Here is a 24,961-nt window from a genome sequence, read left to right on the forward strand (position 1 = left end):
TTTTCTCCGCGTCGCGGCTCCAAGCGTTTCTTTTTTTATTCGCGCCCTTTTCTGTTTCACTTCAGACTATCTGCGCGCTGCTGCGGATGGGACCGAAAACAGAATTGCAGGCCTGCCGCGCGTGTGGGTCACGCGGCCAGGCGTTAGATGCAGCCTCCTTATGTGCAGCGTGTTCCCTGGGGTTAGAGGGCTCTTCAGGGCTTCTTGCCTCCTCCCTTGGGGAGGGAACGTCTGTCTCGCCTTCGGCTTCACGGGAAGAGGATTCTCCGCCTGTTCTAGCCCCGGTAAGGGAAGACCTCACCGGGGGAACTGATGATATCAACCCAGCCGACTCTCCAATGGGGGAAGGGGACCCGGAGGGGTTTTCCCCAGAATTTGTCCTCCTTATGCACCAGGTTTTCCTGGCAAGGAAACGCTCAGCGCTAAAGCATCCCGGTCTCCTGGGGGCAGGTTCGGACCTGCCTGAGAAAAGAGGTCGGGGTATGGACTTTCATCAGCGCCTCTCTGATCAGGCTCACTCCACAGGGGATTCTCCCCAGGGTACGCGAGATCTGATCCCGGGGTCTGGGGCGACGCCGGCTTCTGGGGTAGTAGGAGTGGCAGACCCGGATCCGTGGCCAGATCCAGCTGATGTGGATACTGATAATCCAGATGAGCCCGATGACCCTCCTGCGGAGGGGGATGACCACAGCGTGGTGCGTTTGTTCAAGCGGGATGAGTTAAGACCCCTTATTCCCCAGGTCCTTGAAGTTCTGGGACTTAAGGTTTCTCAAGAAGAATCTGACAACGAGGGCGTCAGCCCAGTCCTTGACGGCATTAGTGGTCCCACAATATCTTTTCCTCTGCCTAAGAAGGTTTGCAAACTAGTGACCTGGGAGTGGGAGACTCCGGATTCAGACTTGAAGGTGGGCAGAGCTATAGCGAAACTGTACCCATTATCATCTGATGTTTTGGATTTACTGAAGATTCCAAAGGTGGATGCCGCGGTCTCAGCAGTCACGAAAAAGACCACTATCCTGGTTGCTGGGGCGGCTGCCCGTAAGGATATGCAGGACCGCAAGCTGGAGATCCAGTTGAAGCGAGCACTCGAGGTTGCAGCGCTAAGCCTTCGGGCGGCGGTTTGTGCTAGCCTCATGCAGAGGGCCTGTCTGTGTTGGGTCCAGGAGTCGGCTGCCAGGGCCGGTAAGGGCGACAGAGGGGCTCTGCAGTCCGCCCGCCTAGAAGCAGGCATCGCTTATATTGCAGATGCTTTGTATGATCTGGTGAGGACCTCGGCGAGAGGTATAGTGTCCTTGGTGTCAGCGTGGCGTCTCCTCTGGCTGCGAAATTGGGCAGCGGATTTGTCCTCCAAGTCCCAGCTTTATAATCTACCCTTTAAGGGCAAGCTCCTCTTTGAGGAGCATCTGGATCAGCTAATAAAGTTGCTTGCCGAATCCAAGGGCAATCGGTTGCCGGAAGATAAAAGATCTTCTAAGAAAGTCTTCCCTCATCGAGCTAGGTTTCGGGACTCTCGCCGCTTCAGAGTGGGTAGATACTCCGCACCTCCTGCTTCTAAACCTGCTTCGGGGCGCCAGCAGTCCTTTTGAGGGGGTCGCTGGCCCGGAAGAGATTCGGGACATCTTGGTGCAGGAAGTAATAAAAACCCCCAATGAAGCCACGAGCACTCATTCCGTCGTCGAAGCTGTCGGAGGCAGATTATCCAACTTTTACATGGAATGGGCAAGAATTACATCAGACCGCTGAGTCTTAGAAGTGATCAAAGACGGGTATGCACTGGAGTGCTTGCGCCCGGTCCAGGAGGTTTTTGTGAAGTCCCGAGTGGCCTCAAGTGTCAAGTGAGAGGCGGTCTGGTGACTCTACAACGACTTCTCGAGCTCAAAGCTATTGTCTCAGTTCCGGAGGCTCAACAGGGACGAGGTCGGTACGCTGTGTACTTTGTGGTCCCCAAGAAGGAGGGCACGTTTCGGCCCATCCTCAATCTGCAGAAGGTGAACCGTTGCCTTCGGGTTCCTCGCTTTCATATAGAAACCCTGAGGACAGTGATGGCCGCGGTTCAAAAAGGGGAGTTTCTCGCTTCTCTGGACCTCACGGAGGCGTATTTACTCATTCCAATCCAGCTGAATCACCAGCTGATCAGCTGGGCAGAACAACATCTGCTTAGCATAGCAGCTTCTCACATCGCAAGGGTCGACAATGTTCAAGCCGACTTCCTCAGTTGTCATTATCTCGACCCGGGGGAGAGAGAACTGTGCGAAGAAGCCTTTCAGTGGATATGCGACAGGTGGTCCAGACCAGCAATGGATCTCATGGCAACATTTCAGAATTCCAAGGCCCCTCGGTTCTTCAGCCGCCGGAGGGAACGGGGAGCGGAAGGAGTAGATGCTCTGGTGGTTCCCTGGCCCCAGGGCATTCTCCTGTATGTGTTTCCACCCTGGCTGCTGATCGGCAAGGTTCTGAGACGGATGGAGGCGCAACGGGCGGAAGTCGTTCTGATGGCGCCGGAGTGGTCACGTTGCCCGTGGTTCGCGGATTTGGTCAGTCTGGCGATAGACGGTCCTCTACGATTTCGGGATCTACCGTACCTTCTGTGTCAGGGGCCTGTTTGTTTGGAAGAGATCGAACGGTTTTGTCTAGGTCATGGCTTTTGAGAGGCATCGGTTAAAGAGCAAGGGTTATTCCGATGCAGTGGTGGCTACTCTACTGCGTTCTCATAAAACCTTCACCTCTTTGGCATGTGTGAGAGTGTGGAGAGTTTTTGAGACTTGGTGTGTGGATCACCAATTAGATCCGGTGCAGTCTTCAATATTGGACGTTTTGTCTTTTTTACAAGCCAGCTTGGCGAAAGGTTTGTCCTGTACTTCCTTACGGGTGCAAGTGGCAGCCCTTGGTTGTTTTCAAGGTAAGGTACGTGGAGTGTTGGCAGCGCAGCCGGATGTGGCGCGTTTTCTCCGGGGAGCAAAGCATCTGCATCCTCCATTTCGGAACCCTTGTCCTGCGTGGAGTTTGAATTTGATGCTCAGGGCCTTGTGCACTGCGCCTTTTGAACCCCTCAAATATGTGACTTTGAAGGTGGTATTTCTCGTGGCTATTTCTTTGGCTCGTAGAATTTTGGAGCTACAGGCTTTATCCTGCAGAGAACCTTTTCTTAGGATTTCTGACGCGGGAGTTTCCTTGCGAACCGTGCCTTCCTTTTTGCCCAAAGTCGTTTCTTCCTTTCATCTGAATCAGTCAGTGGAGCTTCCGGCCTTTCCTCATTTGCAGCATTTGGATCCCTCTTCGAAGGATCTCAGGAGATTGGATGTGTGACATGCGCTGTTGCGTTATCTTGAGGTTACCAACAGTTTTTGGATGTCGGATCATTTGTTTGTACTGTGGAGTGGTCCTCGCAAAGGTCATAAGGTCTCCCGGGCTACGTTTGCTCGCTGGTTGAAGGAGACCATCAAGTCAGCCTATCTTCTGGCTCATCTGGATTTTCTGGCAGGTTTGAGAGCTCATTCCACTTGGTTGCAAGCCACATCGTGGGCAGAGTGTCAACAGGTTTCTCCACAGGCAACTTGGAAGTCGTTACACACTTTCGCTCGTCATTACCGTTTGGATGTCCAGGCTCCGAGCTCAGCGGCCTTTGGAGAGGGTGTTCTCTGAGTGGGACTCTCTGGGTCCCACCCCGAGTAAGACAGCACTGGTACATCCCAGGGTCTGGACTGATCCGGGTATGTACAGGGAAAGGAAAATTGGTTCTTACCTGCTAATTTTCGTTTCTGTAGTACCACGGATCAGTCCAGAAGCCCGTCCGTTTTCTGTGATAGCTAATTTTTTTTAGGAGAGTCCGCTCGATCACTGTTTTGGTGTGTAAGCTGCAATTAAAATGCTGTTTGGATTCAATGTTTGGTTGTTCATTATTGACGGTTCCTCAGGATTCTGTTCCACTTAGGGTTTGTGACAAGGAAGTATGGTAGAAAGTTTAGCCAGTTATGTTCTTTGTTGGACTTCTGCTTTGATATCGTTCAATACTGACGGACTGCAGGTGGCACCCCAAGGTATAGGGCAGAGTCAGTCAAAGCTTTCTCTGTCTCCATCTGCTGGAGGGGAGGCAAAACCCAGGGTCTGGACTTATCTGTGGTACTACAGGAACGAAAATTAGCGGGTAAGAACCAATTTTCCTTTCTACCTAAGGTGGTATCGGAATTTCATCTCAATCAGCCCATCTCTCTTCCTGGATTTAGGAAGCTGGAATGTGTAGGGAAACACAGAGATTTGAGGTTCCTAAATGTTTACGGGTCCTCTTAAAGTACCTGGAAGTGACCAATGACTTTAGGAAGTCAGACTATTTATCTTGTTCACAGGACCCAGAAAAGGGCAGACAGTGTCCAAAGCCTCAGTTGTGAAATGGATTAAGGAGACCATAGCAACCGCCAATATAAAGAGGAACAAACCAGTGCTGGAGGGGTTAAGGGTGCATTCCATGAGAGCACAAGCAGCGTCTTGGGCAGAATTCACAGCAGTTTCGCCTAGGGACATTTGCAAGGTGGCCACATGGTCGTCTGTCCACACTTTTACAAAACACTATAGATTACACCTTCAAAAAAGGGAGGAGACTAGTTTTGGTGTTGGGGTCTAGGAAGCAGCACTAGGGATTCCTCCCTGTGCAAGTACAGCTTAGGTGCATCCCACAGGAAACTGGTCTGGCAGGATGAACAGGAAGGTTCAATTAGGTCTTATCTGCTAATTGGCTTTCCTTGAGTTCTGACAGACCAGTCTAGATCCTACCCGTAAGAAAAGAATAAACAGGCATGTGAATAAAGGAACAGAGTTTGATAAGTAAGTTAAAACTTAACGAACAAGGAAGCACAGCTGAATGCAAAGGCAGGCTGTTCTCTACTTAAACATTGTCTTTCGTTTTGTGATGTGTCCTGGATCCCTTACTGCAGAAAGTAGGGAACCAGTGTCCTATAATACCAGGGAAAATGCCACCCTGGGAGGACATGACAGACAAGGAAGCAGACTGGGTAATGAGTCTCCTTAAATTAAAAAAAAAAAAGAAAAAAAGAGGGGATAGAAGAAGTCAAGCAAGCCACGCTTTGGCAAAAGACTACTGACTTCCCCTCTGCTGGGTCAGCCTTTATGGTAGTGACGTCAGAAAGGAAGTTTTCGCACTCTGTCCCCATCTGCTGGTGGGAGGGAGAATGCCACAGATTACTGGTCTGTCAGGATTCAAGGAAAGCCAATTAGAGGGTAAGACCTAATTGAACCGTTCTTTGCTCCTATTCGGAGCCTCTGTTTTCATCCATAAAAGCATTTTTGGCCACGTATTATAGCACTGTGCAGCCATCACAGAACAACATGTGCATCTGCCTGATTATGCTCCTGTCTTGGGACATTCATCGCGTTTCCAGAGCAGAGTCTGGCTAATCTGGCATGAAAATAACTAGGGGAGTATGAGCAGGGAAGGAAGCGTGGGGGCAAGGTGCTACTGTGGGTAGAGGAGGGAGCTTGGGATTTAAGTAGAAGAGTGAGTATGGTGGAGATAGGGGTAGTGTGGGTGGAGCAGGGGTGGTGTGTGGAAGTTCTTTCTTCCTGTGCTGAATGCTCTGTATTTCTCTCTCACTCATAGGCGGCAGAGGAATTTGAAGGCTGGGAGCTCCATGTACCGAGCGCTGCTGGACTCCTTGCATCTGAGTGAAAGCAGTGTTAGCCTACAACTCATTAATGAAGCCAGTAAGGTAAGCGGGAATGGAATGGCACAGAGTTCCCCAAGGAAGAGACCCTGGAAAAGAAGTTTCAGCCCATGAATAGGATAGACTAAGGAGGGCAAAGCAGACCTGTCCTCTGCTATTGCCCACCACATTTTCCCGTAGATAAGCAGCATTAATTAGCCATGCTGTCTGGGACGTCCTCCGGGTGGCTAGGTGGGACTCGTAGAACACTGAGTCTTTTTAGTGTGGTGCGGCTGCTTGGATCTTCCTGCGCTGCCCCGATCTCCCTCAGTCCGTTTTTTTCCTGCGTGCCTAACTGCACTCGGAGCTCCTCTTCAACTCATGGAACGTTTTCTGCTGAAAAAAAAAAATTCGATTTTCATTGACCTACCGCGGCCACCGGGATTCAAGTTTTACCAATGTGGCAAAATGATGTCGGTGACCGGACACGCCAGATGCTACATCTGCCTCGGGCCAGAACACGACCACATGACCTGCAGGGACTGCGGATGCATGTCCCCCCCGAGCCCAGTGACAAAGGGCTGCCAGGATCACCAAACTGTGGGAAGCAACATTGGGATCGTATGCCCCTTCCGAAGACTCGACTAAGTCTTCTCCGGGACCCCCTCAGACCTCCAAAGTGTCGATGCATCGTCGAGCCTCCTCGTAGGGCCTTCTGGTTCGTCTGGGCTGGCACCGAAGCGAGCTCCAACGGTGCTGATGCACAATGTAGGAGATGTGTTGACTGCGCCGAAGACACCATCTGCGCCGAGCAGTGTCGAGCCCCCGACGTATCACTGAAGTGTCTGACTCGGGTAGCCAACCGCGCGATTCAACACCAAAGCACAAACACAAAACATCAACGAAACATGCAGACGCCCTCTGCACAGTGGGGTAGATTTTAAGAGGCGCGCGAACAGCCTACTTTTGCTTGCGCATCAGACTCAAGCAAAAGTACGCTGGATTTTAGTAGATACGCGCGGAGCCGCGCGTATCCACTAAAATCCTGGATCGGCGCGCGCAAGGCTATCGATTTTGTATAGCCTGCGTGCGCCGAGCCGCGCTGCCTCCCCCCGTTCCCTCCAAGGCCGCTCCGAAATCGGAGCGGCCTCGGAGGGAACTTTCCTTTGCCCTCCCCTCACCTTACCCTCCCTTCCCCGGCCCTATCTACACCCCCCCCTTACCGTTGTCGGGGGATTTACGCCTCCCGGAGGGAGACGTAAATCCCCGCGCGCCAGCGGGCTTGCTGCGCGCCGGGCCGCGACCTGGGGGCGGGTACGGAGGGCGCGGCCACGCCCCCGGGCCGTAGCCACGCCCCGTACCCGCCCCCAAAATGCGGCCGACACGCCCCCGAAACGCCGCGTCGACCGGGCCCGCCCCCCGACACGCCCCCCTCCGAAAACCCCGGGACGTACGCGAGTCCCGGGGTCTGCGCGCGCCGGTAGGCCTATGTAAAATAGGCTTACCGGCGCGCAGGGCCCTGCTCGCCTAAATCCGCCCGGTTTTGGGCGGATTTAGGCGAGCAGGGCGCTGAAAATCCGCCCCAGTGTCACTAAAACACCAAAAAAGCACTCGTCAGGGCAGAAACAGCCCAGGGAACCTTCCCCACTCTTAGTGGTGGACTCTGATGTGGCGCCTTCTTCTCCAGCTGCCTCTCACAGCTCCTCGGCCTCATCCAGGGTTTACTCTGGCCTGTCCTCTGCCTCACAGCATAGGAAGAAATCAGGCCTCCAGGAACCATTGCAAAAGAGACACAAGCAACCGAGGGGTCCAGACTCTGACATCCTATCGGCTGCAGTACCACCCAGCAGTGCTCACAGACAGCCTATGCTGGTCCCTCAGGACACCTTGGCCTCTCGGGCAATGTCTTAAATTTCCCTTATACTTTCTCAATTTCTTACTACCATTGAGCAACAAGGAAAACGTCCAGCTGAGATACCCCTGGAAGCCCCTCCATCGCCGCAAGAAAGCCTCAGTCCAGATCCTTCTGCTCCCGGCCCACCTCTACCGACTTCTCCTGGGGATGCTTCCCCCCAACCTTCCACTTCACCAGGACCCTCTACAGTGTACCCCTCTGATCCTGCGGAAGAACAACTAGAGCCTGTGTCTCCACCAGAGGATCTATCGTATTCCAAGTTCGTGGAAAAAGTGGGGCAAATATTTTAAGGATACCTGAGAGCAGAAGTCCTGGGTATCCTTAAAATATTTGAATCACCTCCGGAGCCCACGGCCTTGCCCTCTAACGCTGTCTTGGGCGCTGTCATGACCAGGGCCTGGGAATCTCCCTTTGTGGGACCATTAACCTCTAGCAAAACGGACTTGAAATTCTGTATGCGGCAGTCACCATTTTATTCCACAGTGCAACTTCCTCATGCCTTTGTAGTAATGGAGTCCGCTATGCAGAAGGCCAAAAAAATCGTGTCTACACTCAAATACTCCACCTGGAAAAGATTCCAAATACTTGGATGACTTTGGAAAAAGGGCTTTCCAATCTGGGATGCTGAATGCAAAGATTCAACAGCACCAGTTCTATATTACTCAGTACCTGTACGAATATTTACAATCTCTAAAACCCCTGCTTCAGGAAGTGTCCTCAGACCACCGACCTCCTGAACAATTCCACGACTTAGAGGGAGGATTATGGCACCTCCTCTGAACTGTTTATGAAGGGTTCGAAACTTCAGCTAAGTCCCCGGCCATCGCCATCACTGCCTAACGCTTAGCATAGCTTCAAGCAAGCGCCATTCGCGAGGACGTGCATGAGAAACTTGCCGACTTTCCCTGTCTCCCGGATAATCTCTTTGGAGACAAATTGAGAGAGACAGTAGCTCAGTTTAAGGAGCAGAAGGTGGCTGTCATGTCACTGACCACTCCTTCCGATACCGCTTCCGCGAGATGATACTTTTCCTCCTATAAGAAGCCTTATTATCTGCGACGGCCTTACCCATCCTACCGGCCTGCACAATATGTACCAGGTCGTCCTCAGTTTTCCCAACAACAGGGGACTTTGCAGTGCCAATGCATTCCTTGGCAGCCTCATCTGCTTCAGGACTCCAACCCCCCTAAGCCCCCTCAGGGTTTTTAGAGTGGGTGAACCCATCGCTACCGCTTCCGGTGGGGTGCAGGCTCTCCCACGTTTTTTGAGCATGGAAGGCGATCATATCTGACATTTGGGTTTTACGAATCATACAGGAAGGCTACTGCTTCAATTTTCAATCCATCCCATCCATTCCAAACCTGGTGCGCCAGAAACACCTAACTGCACACTGCGGACCCCTTCAACAGGAAATCAACAACTTGCTTCAGCAACAGTGCATTCGCGAGCTACCCTCGGCGCAGTTCCATCAGGGCTTCTACTCCCAATACTTCCTCATTCCCAAGATGTCGGTAGGGTTATGACCCTTCCTAGATCTGCGTTCTCTCAACAGATACTTGACAAGGGAAAAATTCAAAATGACGTCACTCAAGTCCATCCTTCCCTTCCTTCGCCCCGATTGGATGTGTTCACTGGACCTCAAGGATGCCCATTCGCACATACCGATGCATCCCACTTCCTGGTGTGATACCTATGCTTCACAGCTACTGGCCGCTACTTAAGGTGCTCCCATTTGGCCTCTCCTCAGCCCCCAGAGTTTTTATGAAATGCCTAGCAGTAGTGATGGCTCACTTCTGACGACGGGGTATTCAAATATTCCCCTACTTGGATGATTGGCTACTGGTGGCCCCCAACCCATCCCTCCTACAGACTAATCTTCTTATAACCATATACTGCCTGGAAAACCTAGGGCTGCTTGTCAACTTCGAGAAATTGAATCTGCAACTCACTCAGGTCTTACAATTCATTGGAGCCCATATCGACACTATTCGGGACAGAGCCTTTTTCCCGGAATCCTGGGCCCTTGCCCTGACATCAATCGCCAGCCGACTCCGTGAGGCCACCAATGCCAGATCCTGACCATCCTTGGCCACATGGCAGCATCTATCTATGTCATTCCTCACACTCGCCTTCACATGCGTCATTTACAATGGGGTCTGAAGGCCCAATGGAACCAGTTCTCCAATTCTTTCTCCACTCCTATCACCCTCACGTCCAGCATGAACGGGATTTGGCTCTTACGATAGAGCACCTCTGTGGCCTCCAGCACATCACACTGTCCTCACCACAGACGCTTCCACCAAAGGATGGGGCGCTCATTAGTCCACCTTCAGACTCAAGGCCTGTGGTCTGCCTGGGAACGATCGCAACAGATCAACCTCCTAGGGCTCCGAGCCCTTCGAAACGCTCTTCGAGCCTTCGAACAAGCAGTCAAAGGGAAGACAGTCATGGTCCACACGGATAACCAAGTCGCCATGTTCTACATCAACAAGGAAGGAGGGTCCTGTTTCTGGAACCTTTGCAGGGAGGCTGTGGGGATCCTGGATTGGGCAGAGATCAAATCCATCACTCTACAGGCCACATACCTACCCGGTATCAACAACTCCAGAGCCAACAGACTGAGCAGAATCTTTCATCCCCACAAGTGGGAACTCCATCAGGACATGGCGGAAAGATTCTTTCAAACCTGGGGCCTGCCACGCGTTGACCTCTTTGCTACAGAACAAAATTGAAAGATACAGACCTTCTGCTCGGTGTATCCCAGTTCCCGACGACTAGCACAGGACGCATTCCTCATCGACTGGATGGGGGGGTCTACTCTACGCCTTTCCGCCATACCTTTAATCTTTCGCACAGTCCAGAAATGCATCACGGACAATGCAGACCTCATTCTCATCGCTCCAGCGTGGCCCAGGCAACCGTGGTACACGTATCTAGTTCGACTTTTGGTGGAACGTCCGATTCCCCTGGGCATCAGTTCAAGCCTCCTCACCCAAGAGGGAGGCTCCCTGCTTCATCCGCTTCACTCATCTCTGAATCTCACTGCGTGGATGAGGTACAGAGAAGGGCTACCAAAATGATAAAGGGAATGGAACAGCTCCCCTATGAGGAAAGACTGAAAAGGTTAGGACTTTTCAGCTTGGAGAAGAGACGACTGAGGGGGGATATGATAGAGGTGTTTAAAATCATGAGAGGTCTAGAACGGGTAGATGTGAATCGGTTATTTACTCTTTCGGATAGTAGAAAGACTAGGGGGCACTCCATGAAGTTAGCATGGGGCACATTTAAAACTAATCGGAGAAAGTTCTTTTTTACTCAACGCACAATTAAACTCTGGAATTTGTTGCCAGAGAATGTGGTTCGTGCAGTTAGTATAGCTGTGTTTAAAAAAGGATTGGATAAGTTCTTGGAGGAGAAATCCATTACCTGCTATTAAGTTCACTTAGAGAATAGCCACTGCCATTAGCAATGGTTACATGGAATAGACTTAGTTTTTGGGTACTTGCCAGGTTCTTATGGCCTGGATTGGCCACTGTTGGAAACAGGATGCTGGGCTTGATGGATCCTTGGTCTGACCCAGTATGGCATTTTCTTATGTTCTTATGGAGATTGAACCTTTCACCTCAGCTTCAGGATATTTTAGTTTCCTCCAGTAAACCCTCCACAAGAATTAATTATCAAAGAAAATGGGCTCGTTATGCCTCCTGGTGCTCAGAAAACGAAACGGACCCGCTCACCTATCTGCCTGAGCGACTACTGGACTACCTCCATCTGCTCTACCGGAAGGGACTAGCCACGGCTTCGGTCAGAGTTCACCTCAGTGTCATAGCAGCCTACCGTTCTCTGCATAATGAAGCCCCAATCTCTTGTCACCCACTCATCTCAAGATTCATGAAGGGGGTTTTACGTCTCCGGCCTCCGATCCAGAAACCTCCAGTTCCATGGGATTTAAATCTAGTACTACAGCAATTGATGCTGCCGCCCTTTGAACCACTGGACACTTGCCATCCCAGGTTCCTCTCCTGGAAGGTGCTGCTTCTGGTCGCCCTCACCTCCGCAAGATGGATCAGTGAGCTGCAGGCCCTGGTGCGCTGCTCACCCTACCTGGAGTTCTAGCACAACAAAGTTACACTGCGTACGCATCCCGCTTTCTTTCCTAAAGTGGTTTCAGTTTTCCACCTCAACCAATCCATTGCCCTTCCAACCTTTTACCCAAAGCCACATAACAATGAGGGTGAGCGTAAACTACACATGCTGGATTGTAAGCAGGGCACTCGCTTACTATAAACGTCGCACACAAACTGAGCGCAGAGCCTCCCAGCTTTTTGTGTCATTTAACCCTAACGCCCCAGGACTTCCGGTTTCCAAAAGGACCCTTTCGTCCTGGATCTCAAACTGCATACAATTCTGCTATCAGAAACGTTCGGAGACCTTGTCTGCCTCCCCTAAGGCTCACCAAGCCTGTGCTTTGGGCTGCTTCAATAGCTCACCTTCATGAGGGGCCTACTCTAGAGATTTGCAAAGCGGCCACCTGGTCCTCGCTGCACACGTTCACGGCTCACTACTGTTTAGACAAGCAGACGGCAGCTGACGCAGACATGGGCAAAACAATTCTCAGATCGGGCCCTTCTTGAAAGCTGCGAAGACAACAGGTGAGAACTGTCCGCCTCTCTTCTCTACCGTCTCGAGCGCACTACCTCAACTCATCATTGGGACGTGATCAGAAAATTTTGCGCTCAAGCCATCAGCTGGGGACTCCCAGACAGCATGGCTAATTCATGCCGCTTATCTACGGGAAGAGAGCAAGTTTGCTTACCGTAAACGGTGTTTTCCGTAGATAGCAGGATGAATTAGCCATGCTGACCCTCCCGCCGCCCCGGACAGTTATTATTCTACTTCCTCTTGCTTGGATACGGACTGAGGGAGATTGGGGCAGCGCGGGAAGATCCAAGTAGGCGCACTACGCTGAAAAGACTCAGTGTTATAAGAGAGCTCTGCCCCCTAGCTGCTAGGAGGACGTACCCAGACAGCATGGCTAATTCATCTTTCTATCAATGGAAAACACCGTTTACAGTAAGCAAACTTGCTCTTCTTTTGGTCACTCTTTTTTTTTCCCTTTTCCTCCTCCACCTTTCTCTTTCTGTCTCCATGCCTCTGCCGCTGGCCCTGCTTCTCTCCATCTTCTCAGTGATGTGATGTGTTGGTGTAAATCTTCCCATTCATTCTGTGTCCTGCTTTCAGGTTCCTTTAATTCTTGAAGTCTTTGGGTTGGATGGGAACATGGTTAGAATTAAAATCAACGAGTTGAACCCGCTGAAGCCTCGCTACGAAGTGCCAGATGTGCTGATCCGGGAGCCCCCAACTACGCCGTAAGCCTGCCTAGTTTCATATCCTTGCTGTCGGGAGCGGTGCGGTGCAGTGCAGTGGCTGACTTTTCGTGCTTTGCTCCTCCAGGCTGACGGTGACTGGCAGGGATGGGAACAGCGTGGATCTGAGCCTGGGCAGCACGCACCACAAGCTCATCGTCACCGCCAAGCCCTTTCGCATGGACCTGCTCTCTGGCTGTGACCTTGTGTTGAGTGTCAACTCCCGTGAGCTCTTGATGTTTGAGCACATCCGGCAGAGGAAGGACTCGTGAGTACCGCGGTGCTGGGCACTCATGGGGAGAGTGTACTGTAGCATGGGGGAGTGCCCCTTGGCTGGTATTATAAGTTCTAGTCATATTAACGAGTCTCCTGTACTAAGGAAACTCGCAGCTCCAGCCTCTGCAAAGAAGAACTGGATACGGTAGAGGGAGTTAACAGCTCTCCCAGCAAGCAGAAATAGGGGGCCATGGTGCAGGATTAGTGGCCGGAGGGGGAGCTCCCAGCTCCTGCAGTCCCAGCTGCTCCCAGCAGGAGCACTTACGCTGGGGATGGAAGGGGAGGGATCCTCAAAGCACCTGCAGTCCCCAGCCTCTCCCAGCAGGAGGTGCTGTGGGAAATGGAGCCAGGAGCATTGGCTTTGAGAAGGGGGGAGCTCTCTGTGCTCAAGCAGTCCCAGCCTCTTCTAGTATGAGGTGCTGTAAGGAAGAGCTTTCTAAATCTGCCTGGTGACTTCACAACCTGTCAAATTTTCAGAATTAAGTTTTTTGACTTATATTGTGCCTTGCATAACTTGGTCAGCTGCCTCAAAGCAAGTTACATTCGGGTACTGTAGGTATTTCTATGTCTCCAAAGGGCTTGAAATCTAAATGTTGTATTTGAGGCACTAGAGGGTGAAGAGACTTGCCCAAGGTTATAAGGTGTCTCAGCAGGATTTAAACCCTGGCTTTCCTGGCTTGCAGCCTGCTGCTCTGATAACTGGGGTACTTCTTTTCTCCTTCACAGTGATTTATACATAAGATAAATCTGCATACATTGGAGATGCAGACCTAGAATATGGAAATTCGCCTCATGCATATTCGCCATGGCTATTCTGAAAACCCAGCTGGCTGTGAGGTCACCGGGTCTGGGAAACCCTGCTCTAGGGTCTGGTTCGGGAGTACTGGCTGTTGGGGAGCTCACAGCTACTGCAATCTCAGCCCCACCTAGCGGGAAGTGCTCTAAGGCAGGGGTTCTCAACCCATTTCTTGGGATCCAACTCAGCCAGTCTGGTTTTCAGTGAATATGCAAGGGAGAGATTTTCATAAGAGCAAAAGAAATTGCCATACTGGGTCAGACCAAGGGTCCATCAAGCCCAGCATCCTGTTTCCAACAGAGGCCAAAACCAGGCCATAAGAACCTGGCAATTACCCAAACACTAAGAAGATCCCATGCTACTGATGCAATTAATAGCAGTGGCTATTCCCTAAGTCAACTTGATTAATAGCCACTACATCCATTGTTTGCAAATCGATCTCATGCATATTCATTGTAGCTATCCTAAATAATGACTTGACTGGTTGTCTCCTGAAGACTGGGTTGAGAACCCCCGCTCTAGGGAATGGTTCAGGAGCTCGCAGCCCCAGTCCCAGCAGGCAGAAGGCGCTGTAGGGAGTGGTAGAGAAGTGCTAGCTGTCACCCAGTGTGTGGTTCCCACTCTTTTCTCTGACCTCAGTGTTGATGTTGAGCCTCTGACTGGTCAGGGTTGGGGGGTTTCTGAGTAATGAACAATGTTGTTCCTGTTTGTGTCTTTGACACATCTCTGAAGATCAGGAACTGAAACTCATTTTCTGTTTTTTTTTGTTTTTTTTTGTTTTGTTTTTCTATTGTCCTTCATTCTATTTCTCCTTTTCCTCCTGTGCTTTCCTCCCCCCAGTTTCTCGGATAAAGTTAGTAGCACGGTCGGTAGCATGTGGGATAAGATCAAGAAGCTGTTCTCTAGGTAAATGCAGCTTGTGGTGTTCTCTGCCCTGACATCAGAGGGTTGCAACGATCCCAGGTACTAAGTCATGCTGACCCAGGCCCCCCTCCTTGCCCCTTTCTGACTCTGCATGTCATGTGGGACATCCATTCTGCAGCTCTAACCTGTTGCTGGTGTCTTTCTTAACCCTTTATGTCGTTAACATCTGATGCGTGTTGTGCAAACCAGAAACGAATGGAGGCGAAGCTGAGAGCAGAAGGAATTAATGACCAGCCCCATCCAGCATGAGGAGAGCGGGGGCGGTGGGGAACAGGACTAGGGACGGCATGATTTCTGGGGAAGAGAGACATTATGTTCCTGTTCATACCCACATCAGTCCAAACAAGCGGGGTTCTGCATCTCTACCAGCGGATGGAGGCAGAGAACAAAACTTTGAGGCACTGCTACATGACCGAGCGTGCCACCTGCATTCCCTCAGTATTTGTCTCCAGCAGGTGGCAGTGGTGCAGACCTGTTAGTTTAAAAAAAAAAAAAAGAAAAGTTAGTACAGAGTAGGGAAAAGAAGATCTGGAGCTCCCAGAGGTGTTAGGTACCTTCATGGGCCATCCCTCTGGTTGAGCAGAGTGAGCGGAGGCTTGGATATCCCCGGCCAGGCTTGATCCTTGATTCCAGGGGGAGGGAAAGCTAGGGGTCCTGCTTCCCTTGCTCCCCCTGAGGGCCTCCCACTGAAGCCAGCCTATGGAAGCGTCCTGGATCCCCAGAAGCAGGAGAGTATCCTTTTCTGTCCCTTTCTGTCCTTCCTTGAGGGACAGGCGAGGCTGGGTGCCTTTCTGGGACATCGGTGCAGCTATTTTTTCCCTTGCGACCCTGTCAGCTCCGTGTCAGGGGAAGGAGAGACTCGCATGGCTTGTGTTTATCTGTTCAGCATCTGGATCCCGGACAGCGGCGTGGCTGCGGTAGCTTAAGTTTTCTCCATCTCAGTTTATTTTTAGCCGCGAGTGCCATGCCACCTCCCGCTGAGCGTGGGGAAATCCTGTCGGGCCTGCTGGGGGAGGTGCTCTTGCCTCAGCATGGCCCTTCTCTGCTGAAGGCAGAAGGGGATGATCCTAGGGTGGTTAGGCTATTTTGCAAGGATAAATTGCGCCCGCTCATCCCTCAGGTTCTGGAGGAATTGGGTTTTAAGGTGACGCAAGAGGACTCCAACATGGAGGGGGTAAAACTGGTGTTGGAGGGTCTGCGTGGACCACCGAGGACATTCCTCTCGCTGAAGCAGGTGAAGAAGTTGATTGACCGGGAGTGGAGTTCCCCGGAAGCCAGTTTGAAGGTGGCCAGGGCTATAACCAGGTTGTACCCCCTGCCCGAGAGCCTCTTGGAGATGTGGAAGCTGCCGAAGATGGATGCAGCAGTATTGGCGGTGACAAAGAAGACAACCATTCCAGTGGCAGGGTTGGCAGTTTTGAAGGATGTCCAGGATTGGAAGCTGGAGATCCTGTTGGAGGGTGTTTGAGGTCTCGGCTCTGAGCCTGAGGGCTACAATCTGCGCCAGCCTTATGCAGAGGGCTTGTTTGTGCTGGGTGCAAAAGGCATGGGAGGCCATTAGAGGTACCCCTGCGGCTGCTGGTCAGGATGCTCGCCTGGAAGCGGGTGTGACTTACGTGGTGGATGCCCTCTATGTTTTGCTTCGCATTTTGGCTAGGAATATGGTGTCTGCGACGGCTGCACGAAGGCTTCTGTGGCTACGCAATTGGTCGGCAGATGTTTGGTCGAAGACGCAACTTGGTAATCTCTCTTTCAAGGGACAGTTATTGTTTGATGAGGACCTGGCGAAGCTGATGAAGCATCTGGCAGACTCTAAGGGGAATAGGTTGCCCGAGGATAAGAAGGGCACTAAAAAGACCTATCCGTCTCGCTCTCGCTTCCGTGAGATGAGGATTTCGTGCCAGCAGAAGTTTGTCCACTCCTTCACAGAAGTAGGGGTTTAGGACTGCAGCAGTCCTTTTGGGAGGACCTGTAGACCGGCCAGAGAGGCTTCCGGACAGGGGTCCAAAGGTGCCACGCCTGCTGGTCCACTCCTCCCTCGCGGCTGTTGGAGGAAGGTTGTCCCATTTTTACGAGGAGTGGACCAGAATTACCTTGGATCAGTGGGTGCTGGAAGGAATAAGAGATGGCTATGTGTTAGAATTTTCTTGATCCCTTAAGGAGGCCTTTGTAGTATCCCATTGCGCTTCGCTTGCCAAGTGAGTGGCAGTGTAGGACACTCTGCTATGCCTGCAACAATTGGAAGCCATTCTCCCAGTGCTACTCGAGGAGCATGGTCAGGGAAGGTATTCCGTGTACTTCATGGCTCCCAAGGAGGAGGGCTTATTTTGGCCCATTCTGGATCTGCAAAGGGTCAATGTGACATTTTGGGTCCCACGTTTTCGGATGGAGACATTGCTATCAGTGATCGCAGTGGTGCACAAGGCGGAGTTCCTGGCCTCTCTCGATCTGATGGAGGCATATCTCCACATTCCCATCAGGGTGGATCATCAGGGATTTCTGTGATTCACTGTGCTAGGAGAGCATTTTCAGTTTTGAGCCCTGCCCTTCAGGTTGACTACGGTGCCGAGAACATTCACGAAGGTGATGGTAGTAGGTGGCGGCGGCTCTCAGAAGAGAGGAGATACTGGGTCATCCTTATCTTGACGATTGGCTCATTCAGGTGAAGTCGGAAGCAGAGTGCTTCGCCTCCATTCGGCGAGTGACAGAGCGCCTGGGGTCCCTAGACTGGGTGATAAACCAGGCAAAGAGTCAGCTGGTCCTGTCTCAGTCCTTGGACTATCTGGGTGTGAGATTCAACACCCTGGTGGGCAAGGTATTCCTCACCACGGAAAGGATTCTCATGATGTGATATGCCAGCTTGAACAGCGGTATATAAAAATAAATAAATAAATAAATGTTGCAGTCGCAAGTGGTTCGTCTGAGGGACCTGCCGGTCCCCAAGGTCTGGGATTATTTGCAGGTCCTAGGGTCCATGGCTTCTACGCTAGATCTGGTGCCATGGGCTTTTGCACACATATGACCCTTACAGAAAGCTCTCCTGTCCCATTGGAATCCGATGTCGGAGGAGTTTCAAGTGTTGTTGCCACTCCAGGAGGAGGCCAGGTCCAGCCTTTCGGGGTGGCTATCGTGGGAGAAGGGATTGGATCTGGAGGGCCCGGACTGGGTGGTAGTGACCACGGATGCCAGTCTCAGCGGTTGGGGAGTGATGTGTCAAGGATCGGCGACCCAAGGGTAGTGGTCCTCGCTGGAAGCATCCTGGTCGATCAACCATCTGGAAACAAGGGGCGGGTGGAGGGCACTGTTCTTTTTTTTTTTTTTTTCCTTAAATTATTTATTTATTGAATTTTTCAAAACAAATTTACAGAACATTGGTTCAGAAAATGACAGTATAGTTCAGGTTCTTACTAAGTCAAAAGAAATAATATCATGATTCTATTTAAATCGGAAACTAAACATAGTTACCCCATCTATACGTCAACCCTTATAGGAAAACAATGAGGCAAGATGTAAATTAAGCAGGTTACAGAAAGAACAATATCAAAATACAGTAATCATTGCTTAGGAATTAACCAGTGTAGTTTTTTTTTTCTTTGCTACCAAAATCCCTCACGGGCTAATTAGAGTACGAATCGAGATACACAGGTAGCTGTTCAGGTTCTCTAAATATATATCGAGAGTTTTGATAAATGACAATACAATAGCATGGAAATCGGAGTAATCTGATTTTTTTTATACTTTCTTTAACCAGTAAAGTCAAGGATAATGTCAATCTCTCCATAGATGAAATAGCTTTTAAGATTTCTTCTAAAATCACTTTAGAGGAATTTAATTTACATACCACATGTATATCTCCCTCTCTGAGGGCTTTTCTCCTTCTCGCGCTCGACCCTGTGCGTTGCCGGCGTAGCTCCTGGAGCCCTCTATACCTGGGCTCACCGAGGGTTGTGTACCATCGACACTCCCTCTCTGGACACTCGCCACATTCAAAGCCGTTTTTCCTTCCAGGAGAGCTGCTATAAGCAGCTCGGGTTCCAATCTCCCGAGCGGAGGTTCCAGAGTGGTTGGTGCGCCTGGGCTTAACGAAGTTTCCACGGCCAGGGGGCTCAGCGCCTGCTCTACGCTGACTCCCCCCAATGGTCCCTCCCTCAGGCTGCAACTGCACTGGTCCGGCAAAAACCTCTTCAATCCGGAGCTGTCTCGAGGTCAGTATAGGAGTTGAGGGTAATGTCTCTAACTTTGCTTTACGTTTGGTATGTGGCATGATTAAACCTCAAAGAAAAAATTGATTCAAAGTAATATAAGCAAATTGGAAAAGAATTCAACCAGCTCCGGAGCTCAGCGTTTAGCCGTTCATTCCTCGGCGGCCATCTTGACCGGAAGGCACTGTTCTTTCTTCCTCAGATTCAGGGCCGGGCAGTACGTGTGTTCTCAGACAGTGCAACGATGGTGGCCTATATCAATCGGCAAGGTGGAATGAAGCGTCGTTAGGTGGCTCAGGAGATTCACAAGCTTTTTGCATGGGCTGAGCTTCATTTAGCGGCTCTCGCAGCGTCTCACATAGTAGGCGTGGACAATGTGCAGGTGACCTATCTCAGCAGGCAACAACTGGATCCAGGAAAATAGGAGTTGTCGGCAGAGGCCTTTGCGCTCCTTCGACGCACCAATTTAATCTCATGGCAGCAAGGAAGTATGCCAAGGCAATTTATTTATTTGCGGATTTTTCTATACCGACATTTGAGTTTTTCAGCCGCCAGAAGGAATTCAGCTCTGCAGGGATAGACGTCCTGGTTCAACCATGGCCAGAAAGGCTACTGCTGTATGTCTTTCTTCTGTGGCCACTTGTAGGTCGGGTGCTACGTCGTATCAAGCATCATCATGGATGAGTGATCCTGGTAGCGCCGGAGTGGCTGCGACGTCCATGGTTTGCGTATCTATTGCAGCTGGCAGTGAATGGGCCTGTTCGCTTAAGCCATTTGAAGGGCTTGCTGCGTCAAGGACCCATCTTATCAGATCGCTTCTGTCTAGCAGCTTGGCTTTTTGAAAGGCGATGTTTTCCGCTTGAAGGGGTACTCTGAGCCGGTGATTTCTACTCTGCTTCAGGCTAGGAGATCCTTCGCTTCTTTGGTATATATCAGAGTTTGGTGAATGTTTGAGGTCTGGTGTGGTGTCCATGACACTGATCCTTTGCAGGCAAATGTGGCCCAGGTTTTGGCCTTTTTGCAGGAGGGGCTGTCGAAAGGTTTGGCCTATAATTCCCTCCAAGTCCAGGTTGCAGCCTCAGATTGTTTTAGAGGAAGGTTGCAGGGAAGACTTTTAGCGTCGCATCTGGATGTAGTGTGTTTTTTGAAAAGAGCAAAGCATTTGTGCCCTCCAGTTCATAGACTTTGTCCATCCTACAATCTCAATTTGGTTCTGTGAGTCTTGTGTGACCCTCCTTTTGAGCCTTTACACAGGGCTTCTTTGAAGGATCTTACGCTGAAGGCGGTGTTTCTAGTGGCGATTTGCTCGGTAAGACGGATTTCTGAGCTCCAAGCCTTATCGTGTAGGGAGCCCTTGTTGCGGATTTCCGATGATGGGATCTCATTGCGGGCGGTTCCTTCCTTTTTGCTCAAGGTGATGTCTGATTTTCATCTTAGCCAGACCGTGGAGTTGCCGGGGTTTTTGCATTTGATGCCCGATTCTCCCCCACGTGAGAGAGCTTCAGCTTTTGGATGTGCATAGAGTTCTCCTAAGATATCTCAAGGTGACCAATGAAGTTCAGACGTTGGACCACCTTATTGTATTATTCAATGGACCAAGGAAGGGTGGTAAGGTGACCAAGAGTACGATTTTCTGAAGATTGAAGGAGGCGATTGTTTCGGCCTGTATTTGTAAAGGTCGGCCGATCTCTGAGGGTTTGCGGGCGCATTTCACTAGGACTCAGGCAGCCTTTTGGGCAGAGTGTCAGTTGGTATCGCCGCAGGAGATTTGTTGGGCAGCAACGTGGTCCTCTTTGCTCATTTTCACTAAATGTTACTATTTGGATGTCAGGGTCCCAGAGGAGGGGGCACCTTTGGGGAAAGTGTGCTGAGTGCAGGTCTTCTGGGATCCCACCCAGTGTAAAAGGGGACTGATCTGGGGTATGAACAGGAAAGGAAAATGGGTTCTTACCTGCTAATTTTCGTTCCTGAAGTACCACAGATCAGTCCAGACTCCCAGCCCATTCTGAGTGATTAATTTTTAGACAGACCTCTCCTTATTCTGGATGCTGCTGGTGATAACAGAGTTTAATTTAGTTCTGCCTAAGACTAATACAATAAGGTGGTCCAATGTCTGAACTGGTGGTTTGGAGTTACACATCTTGGCTTGGGCACAGGTCAATACCGAGGGACTGCAAGTGGCACTCTCGATTAAGTAGCAGTGCCTCAAAGCTTTTGTTCTCTGCCTCCATCTGCTGGTAGGGATGCATAACCCACTTGTCTGGACTCATCTGTGGTATTCCAGGATCAAAAATTAGCAGGTAAGAACCAATTTTCTTATTTAACTACTGCCGTTGGGGACCATCCCCTTTCTTCAGGATAGCAGCATTGACTTGTTAGACACTGGAACTAGAGACCATGGCATAGAGTACTGGCCTGGTATGAGGCATATAGCCAAGTCAAAGAGCAACACTGGGATCTCTGACAGGGCCTTGACTATAGGGAGAAGAGAGCAGGAGGAACAGGATCTCTGGCAGGGCATCAGAGCGAATGTGGGGAGTCTGATACAGTTATAGTATAGGTTAGAAATGTTTCAGTGCCCCCCTCTTGTCATTAGGCAGCTTCCAGCTGTGAAACCCTCCTAGATCGTTGCAGCCCTCAGAACTTGTTAGACTTCAGAAATCTGCTTTGATTTGAACATTGCCTTCTCTTCCCCCACCCCAGCTTCCACTTCTGTTCATTCTCTGTCTGCAGTTAGTTGGGAGTCTGTCTCGTGGGATTTCCTCCCACTCCACCCCACTCCTGGGTTGAATTAAATCCTAATCACAGCCTCATTTATCTGCAATTCTCCAGAAATTTAGAATGTCCAGCAGTTTGCTTTTGTGTCTTGGAATACACTCACTACCATAGAAACCCCCCTCCCCACTATTATGATATTAGTATTTGAGTAAAAATAAACAGAAGAACTAAAATGTTTTCAATTGACTCTTCCAAATAAAACCTCCAGTCTGTGCATTTTTGACATTGATATTTAACATGCTGGCCAGGCAGAACCGTCATGATTGCTTTAGCAAAGTGCAAAATGTTTGTTTATATTGAAGTAGTGACTGAGAATGTTAATACCCTTCCAGGTGTTGTTTTGCATGAAATAGGTGAGGGAGTTCTGGAAGGAAAGAGTTAAGGGGGTGTCCTGGACCTGTGACCTCCACCTGTTTTGCTGGAGGTCTTGGTACCAGTTTCTGAGTTGTGTTTGGCTGGGCTTGAGGTTTAGGGTTTCTGGGGAAGAAAAAGTGGTATTTCTCTTCATCCAATCAGACCAGTCCAGACAAGTGGGTTCCTTATTGTCCCCCAGATCAGTCCAGATAAATGGGCTTTCCTCCCCTAGCAGCAGATGGAGATAGAGAAGAAAAGCTTTTTCCCTGTACGTACCAGGATCAGTCCAGGACACCTGGGTTGTGACTCCGCACCAGTAGATGGAGACAGACTAAAACTTGTGGGCGGAGCCATATATGCCCCTGTGCCAGTCACAGCCCCTCAGTCTTACTCTGTCTCCAGTAGATGGTGCAGGTGCGGTCACAGCTCCTGCCTGCCCTGGTTCTGGTACTCCGTCAGGGTTGGTTCTTTACTTGGTTTTAGGCCAGTTTAGGCTATAGTTGTTTTCTTTTGGGAATTTTGCATTTTGCATTGTAAATTGTCACTGCCGTCCCGTCCGCCCTGCCTCCCAGGGGGGTTGAGAGGTCCTGAGGGGACTACCCTCCCCCGGTTGAGGCCGCTGCTAGGGTCGAGGACCCGGCTACGCGAGTAGCAGCGTCTGGGGTGACACCGGGGAGCCCGGTTCACTCACCCCTGCTGGATTAGGGCTCCAGGACGGTGGATAGTGACAGGTTTTTTTGTAAAAAAAAAAAAAGAAAGTTGTTGATTTTGTTTCCGGCTCTGTTCCTTCGCGTCGCCGCTCCGTGTTGGCTCCGGGGGGGCGCTGATGGCGGGGGGAGGTCGGTCGCCTTAATCCTACCTGTTTATTCGCGTGGCTCTTCTTTTCGTCGCGTTTCGCCGGCATGCCTCGGGGCTGGGTCGTTTGCTCCCAGGAGGTTCCTAGGTCCTGAAGGGACCATTCCTCCTGGTAGAGCACCATTCCTCCTGGTAGGGCACTGGCTGGGCTACGGGTCGCGGATCCGGGGTTCGCTTACAGCCCAGCCGGGGGATACCGGGGGCCCGGTTCTCTCGCCCCGGCCAGACCGCCGTACCGCTGCGAGGGACAGCTCAGTTTAAAAAAAAAAAAAAAAAAAAAACAAAAAACGGTGCAGTTTTCTTTTCAGCGCGCCGGGTTCTCTGCTGCAGCGGTCGTTTCGGCGTTTCCCTCTTTCTCCCTTCTCTCTTTTTAATTTTGCTTTTTCGGCACGCTTCCGAGCAGGCCGCTTGGGTCGGCCTGCTCGACTTGCGACTCCAGCGCCGTGCGCCTCTAGCGAGCGCGGTTTCATCAGGCGGCAAAAAGGGGGGGCACAGGATCGTCGGCCTGTCTTCAGGGGGTGCTTGTTCGGCGGCAGCCTCTCGCGTTTGCAGTCGGGGACCATCCGGCGGCCTTCCCCAAGCTGTTCCTGTCTGCCGCGGGAAAAGATTTAAAAAAAAAAACAAAAAAAAAAAACGCCGACCTCTCGCGCGAAATTGGCGGGAACGTCGGCCATCTTGGTGCCAGCGTCGAGCGCGACACCAAGCGGCAGGTCCCAGGATTTCCCTTGTTCCGTTCCCCCCCTCCCCCCTCCCCCCCCAGCGGCCGACTCCGCGGTCTATTTACCATCGGAGGCGGTGGGGGGGGAGGGCTGGGGGAGAAACGCTCTTTGCCCCTGGTTTGCTTTTGGCCTGGCATGGGGCCTTTTCTGTCCCTGGTTTTCTTTTGGCCTGGCTTAGGGCCTTTACGGCCCGCAGAGCCCTCAAGCGACCTTCTGGCCAGGTGGGGGGGGCCTGAGAGGCCAATCAGTTTGGACTGGACGCGTATTCGGCCGCGGATCGCGGCAGCGCGATTCATAGCCAGATCGCCCGTTGGGGGCCCTACCGCCTAGCTTGGGCACGGACCCTGCCTCTGACTCGTCGGATCCGGTATTTCCTAGGTGCCCTCCCCTCCTCCGAGGGGGGCTGGGGGAGAGGTCTACATCTGATTCGTCGGGTCCGGAGATTTCCAAGGCGTCCTCCCCGCCTCCGAGGGGGGCTGAGGGGGATGGCGCGCCGCCGCAGGGGGGCGGCGAGGCAGACACAGGCTTCGGAAGGGGATCACTTGAGCTTGATCCGCCTCTTCATCAGGAAGTAGATGGCCCCTGATTCCCGCCATCCTGGAGGGGTTGGGCATCGCCACCCCGCTGCGGGTAGGCTCGGCTGGGCTTCCTTCCTTTTCACCTCTCTGGGTCAGCCCTGCCCTCTCGAGAATAGGATACTCCGGCGTTGCACCTTTAGGTCACGAACGCTTTGGGTAAGCTCTCTCCCTTGCCGGAGATCGAAGGATTTCCCTAGGGGAAATCGGGGTTTTTCCAACGGCCCGAGGATAAATTCAGGGCGCGGGATTCGTTTTCGGCCAGGTCCCGCTTTCGTGATCCCAGGACGTCACGTCCTCAAAGTCTCCTGGTCAGGCGTATAGGACTTCTTCCTCCAGGACCCCGCCATGGCGGCAGCAGTCCTTCGGGGGAAACGAGGGAGCCCCGGAGTGCGCAGGGGTCCTAAGCTTCACAATGAAAGGGGTCGGCCTCTCGCTCTCTCACCGCAGCCACAGCACGCCGTTCCCAACGTCGGGGCGCGGTGGATTTCAGTTGTCGAGAGATGGGCCGGTGTAACGTCAGACCAGTGGGTCCTCCACGTGATCA

General features: G+C 51.5%; 1 protein-coding gene across 2 annotated transcripts in view; it reads left to right on the forward strand.

Moving 5' to 3' along the window:
- Positions 1 to 24,961, forward strand: part of GANAB (glucosidase II alpha subunit) — a 127,095-nt gene that overhangs the window by 8,129 nt on the left and 94,005 nt on the right. Inside the window, exons 3-6 of one of the 2 annotated variants that reach the window (XM_029614863.1) lie at positions 5,612 to 5,720; positions 12,811 to 12,938; positions 13,024 to 13,203; positions 14,848 to 14,913. In XM_029614863.1, the coding sequence (XP_029470723.1) occupies positions 5,612 to 5,720; positions 12,811 to 12,938; positions 13,024 to 13,203; positions 14,848 to 14,913 (483 nt within the window). The remainder of the gene's footprint in view (positions 1 to 5,611; positions 5,721 to 12,810; positions 12,939 to 13,023; positions 13,204 to 14,847; positions 14,914 to 24,961) is intronic. The other variant, XM_029614864.1, reaches the window with a different exon arrangement.

Source organism: Rhinatrema bivittatum, chromosome 8 (genome assembly GCF_901001135.1).
Source record: "Rhinatrema bivittatum chromosome 8, aRhiBiv1.1, whole genome shotgun sequence".
Classification (NCBI taxonomy): domain Eukaryota; kingdom Metazoa; phylum Chordata; class Amphibia; order Gymnophiona; family Rhinatrematidae; genus Rhinatrema; species Rhinatrema bivittatum.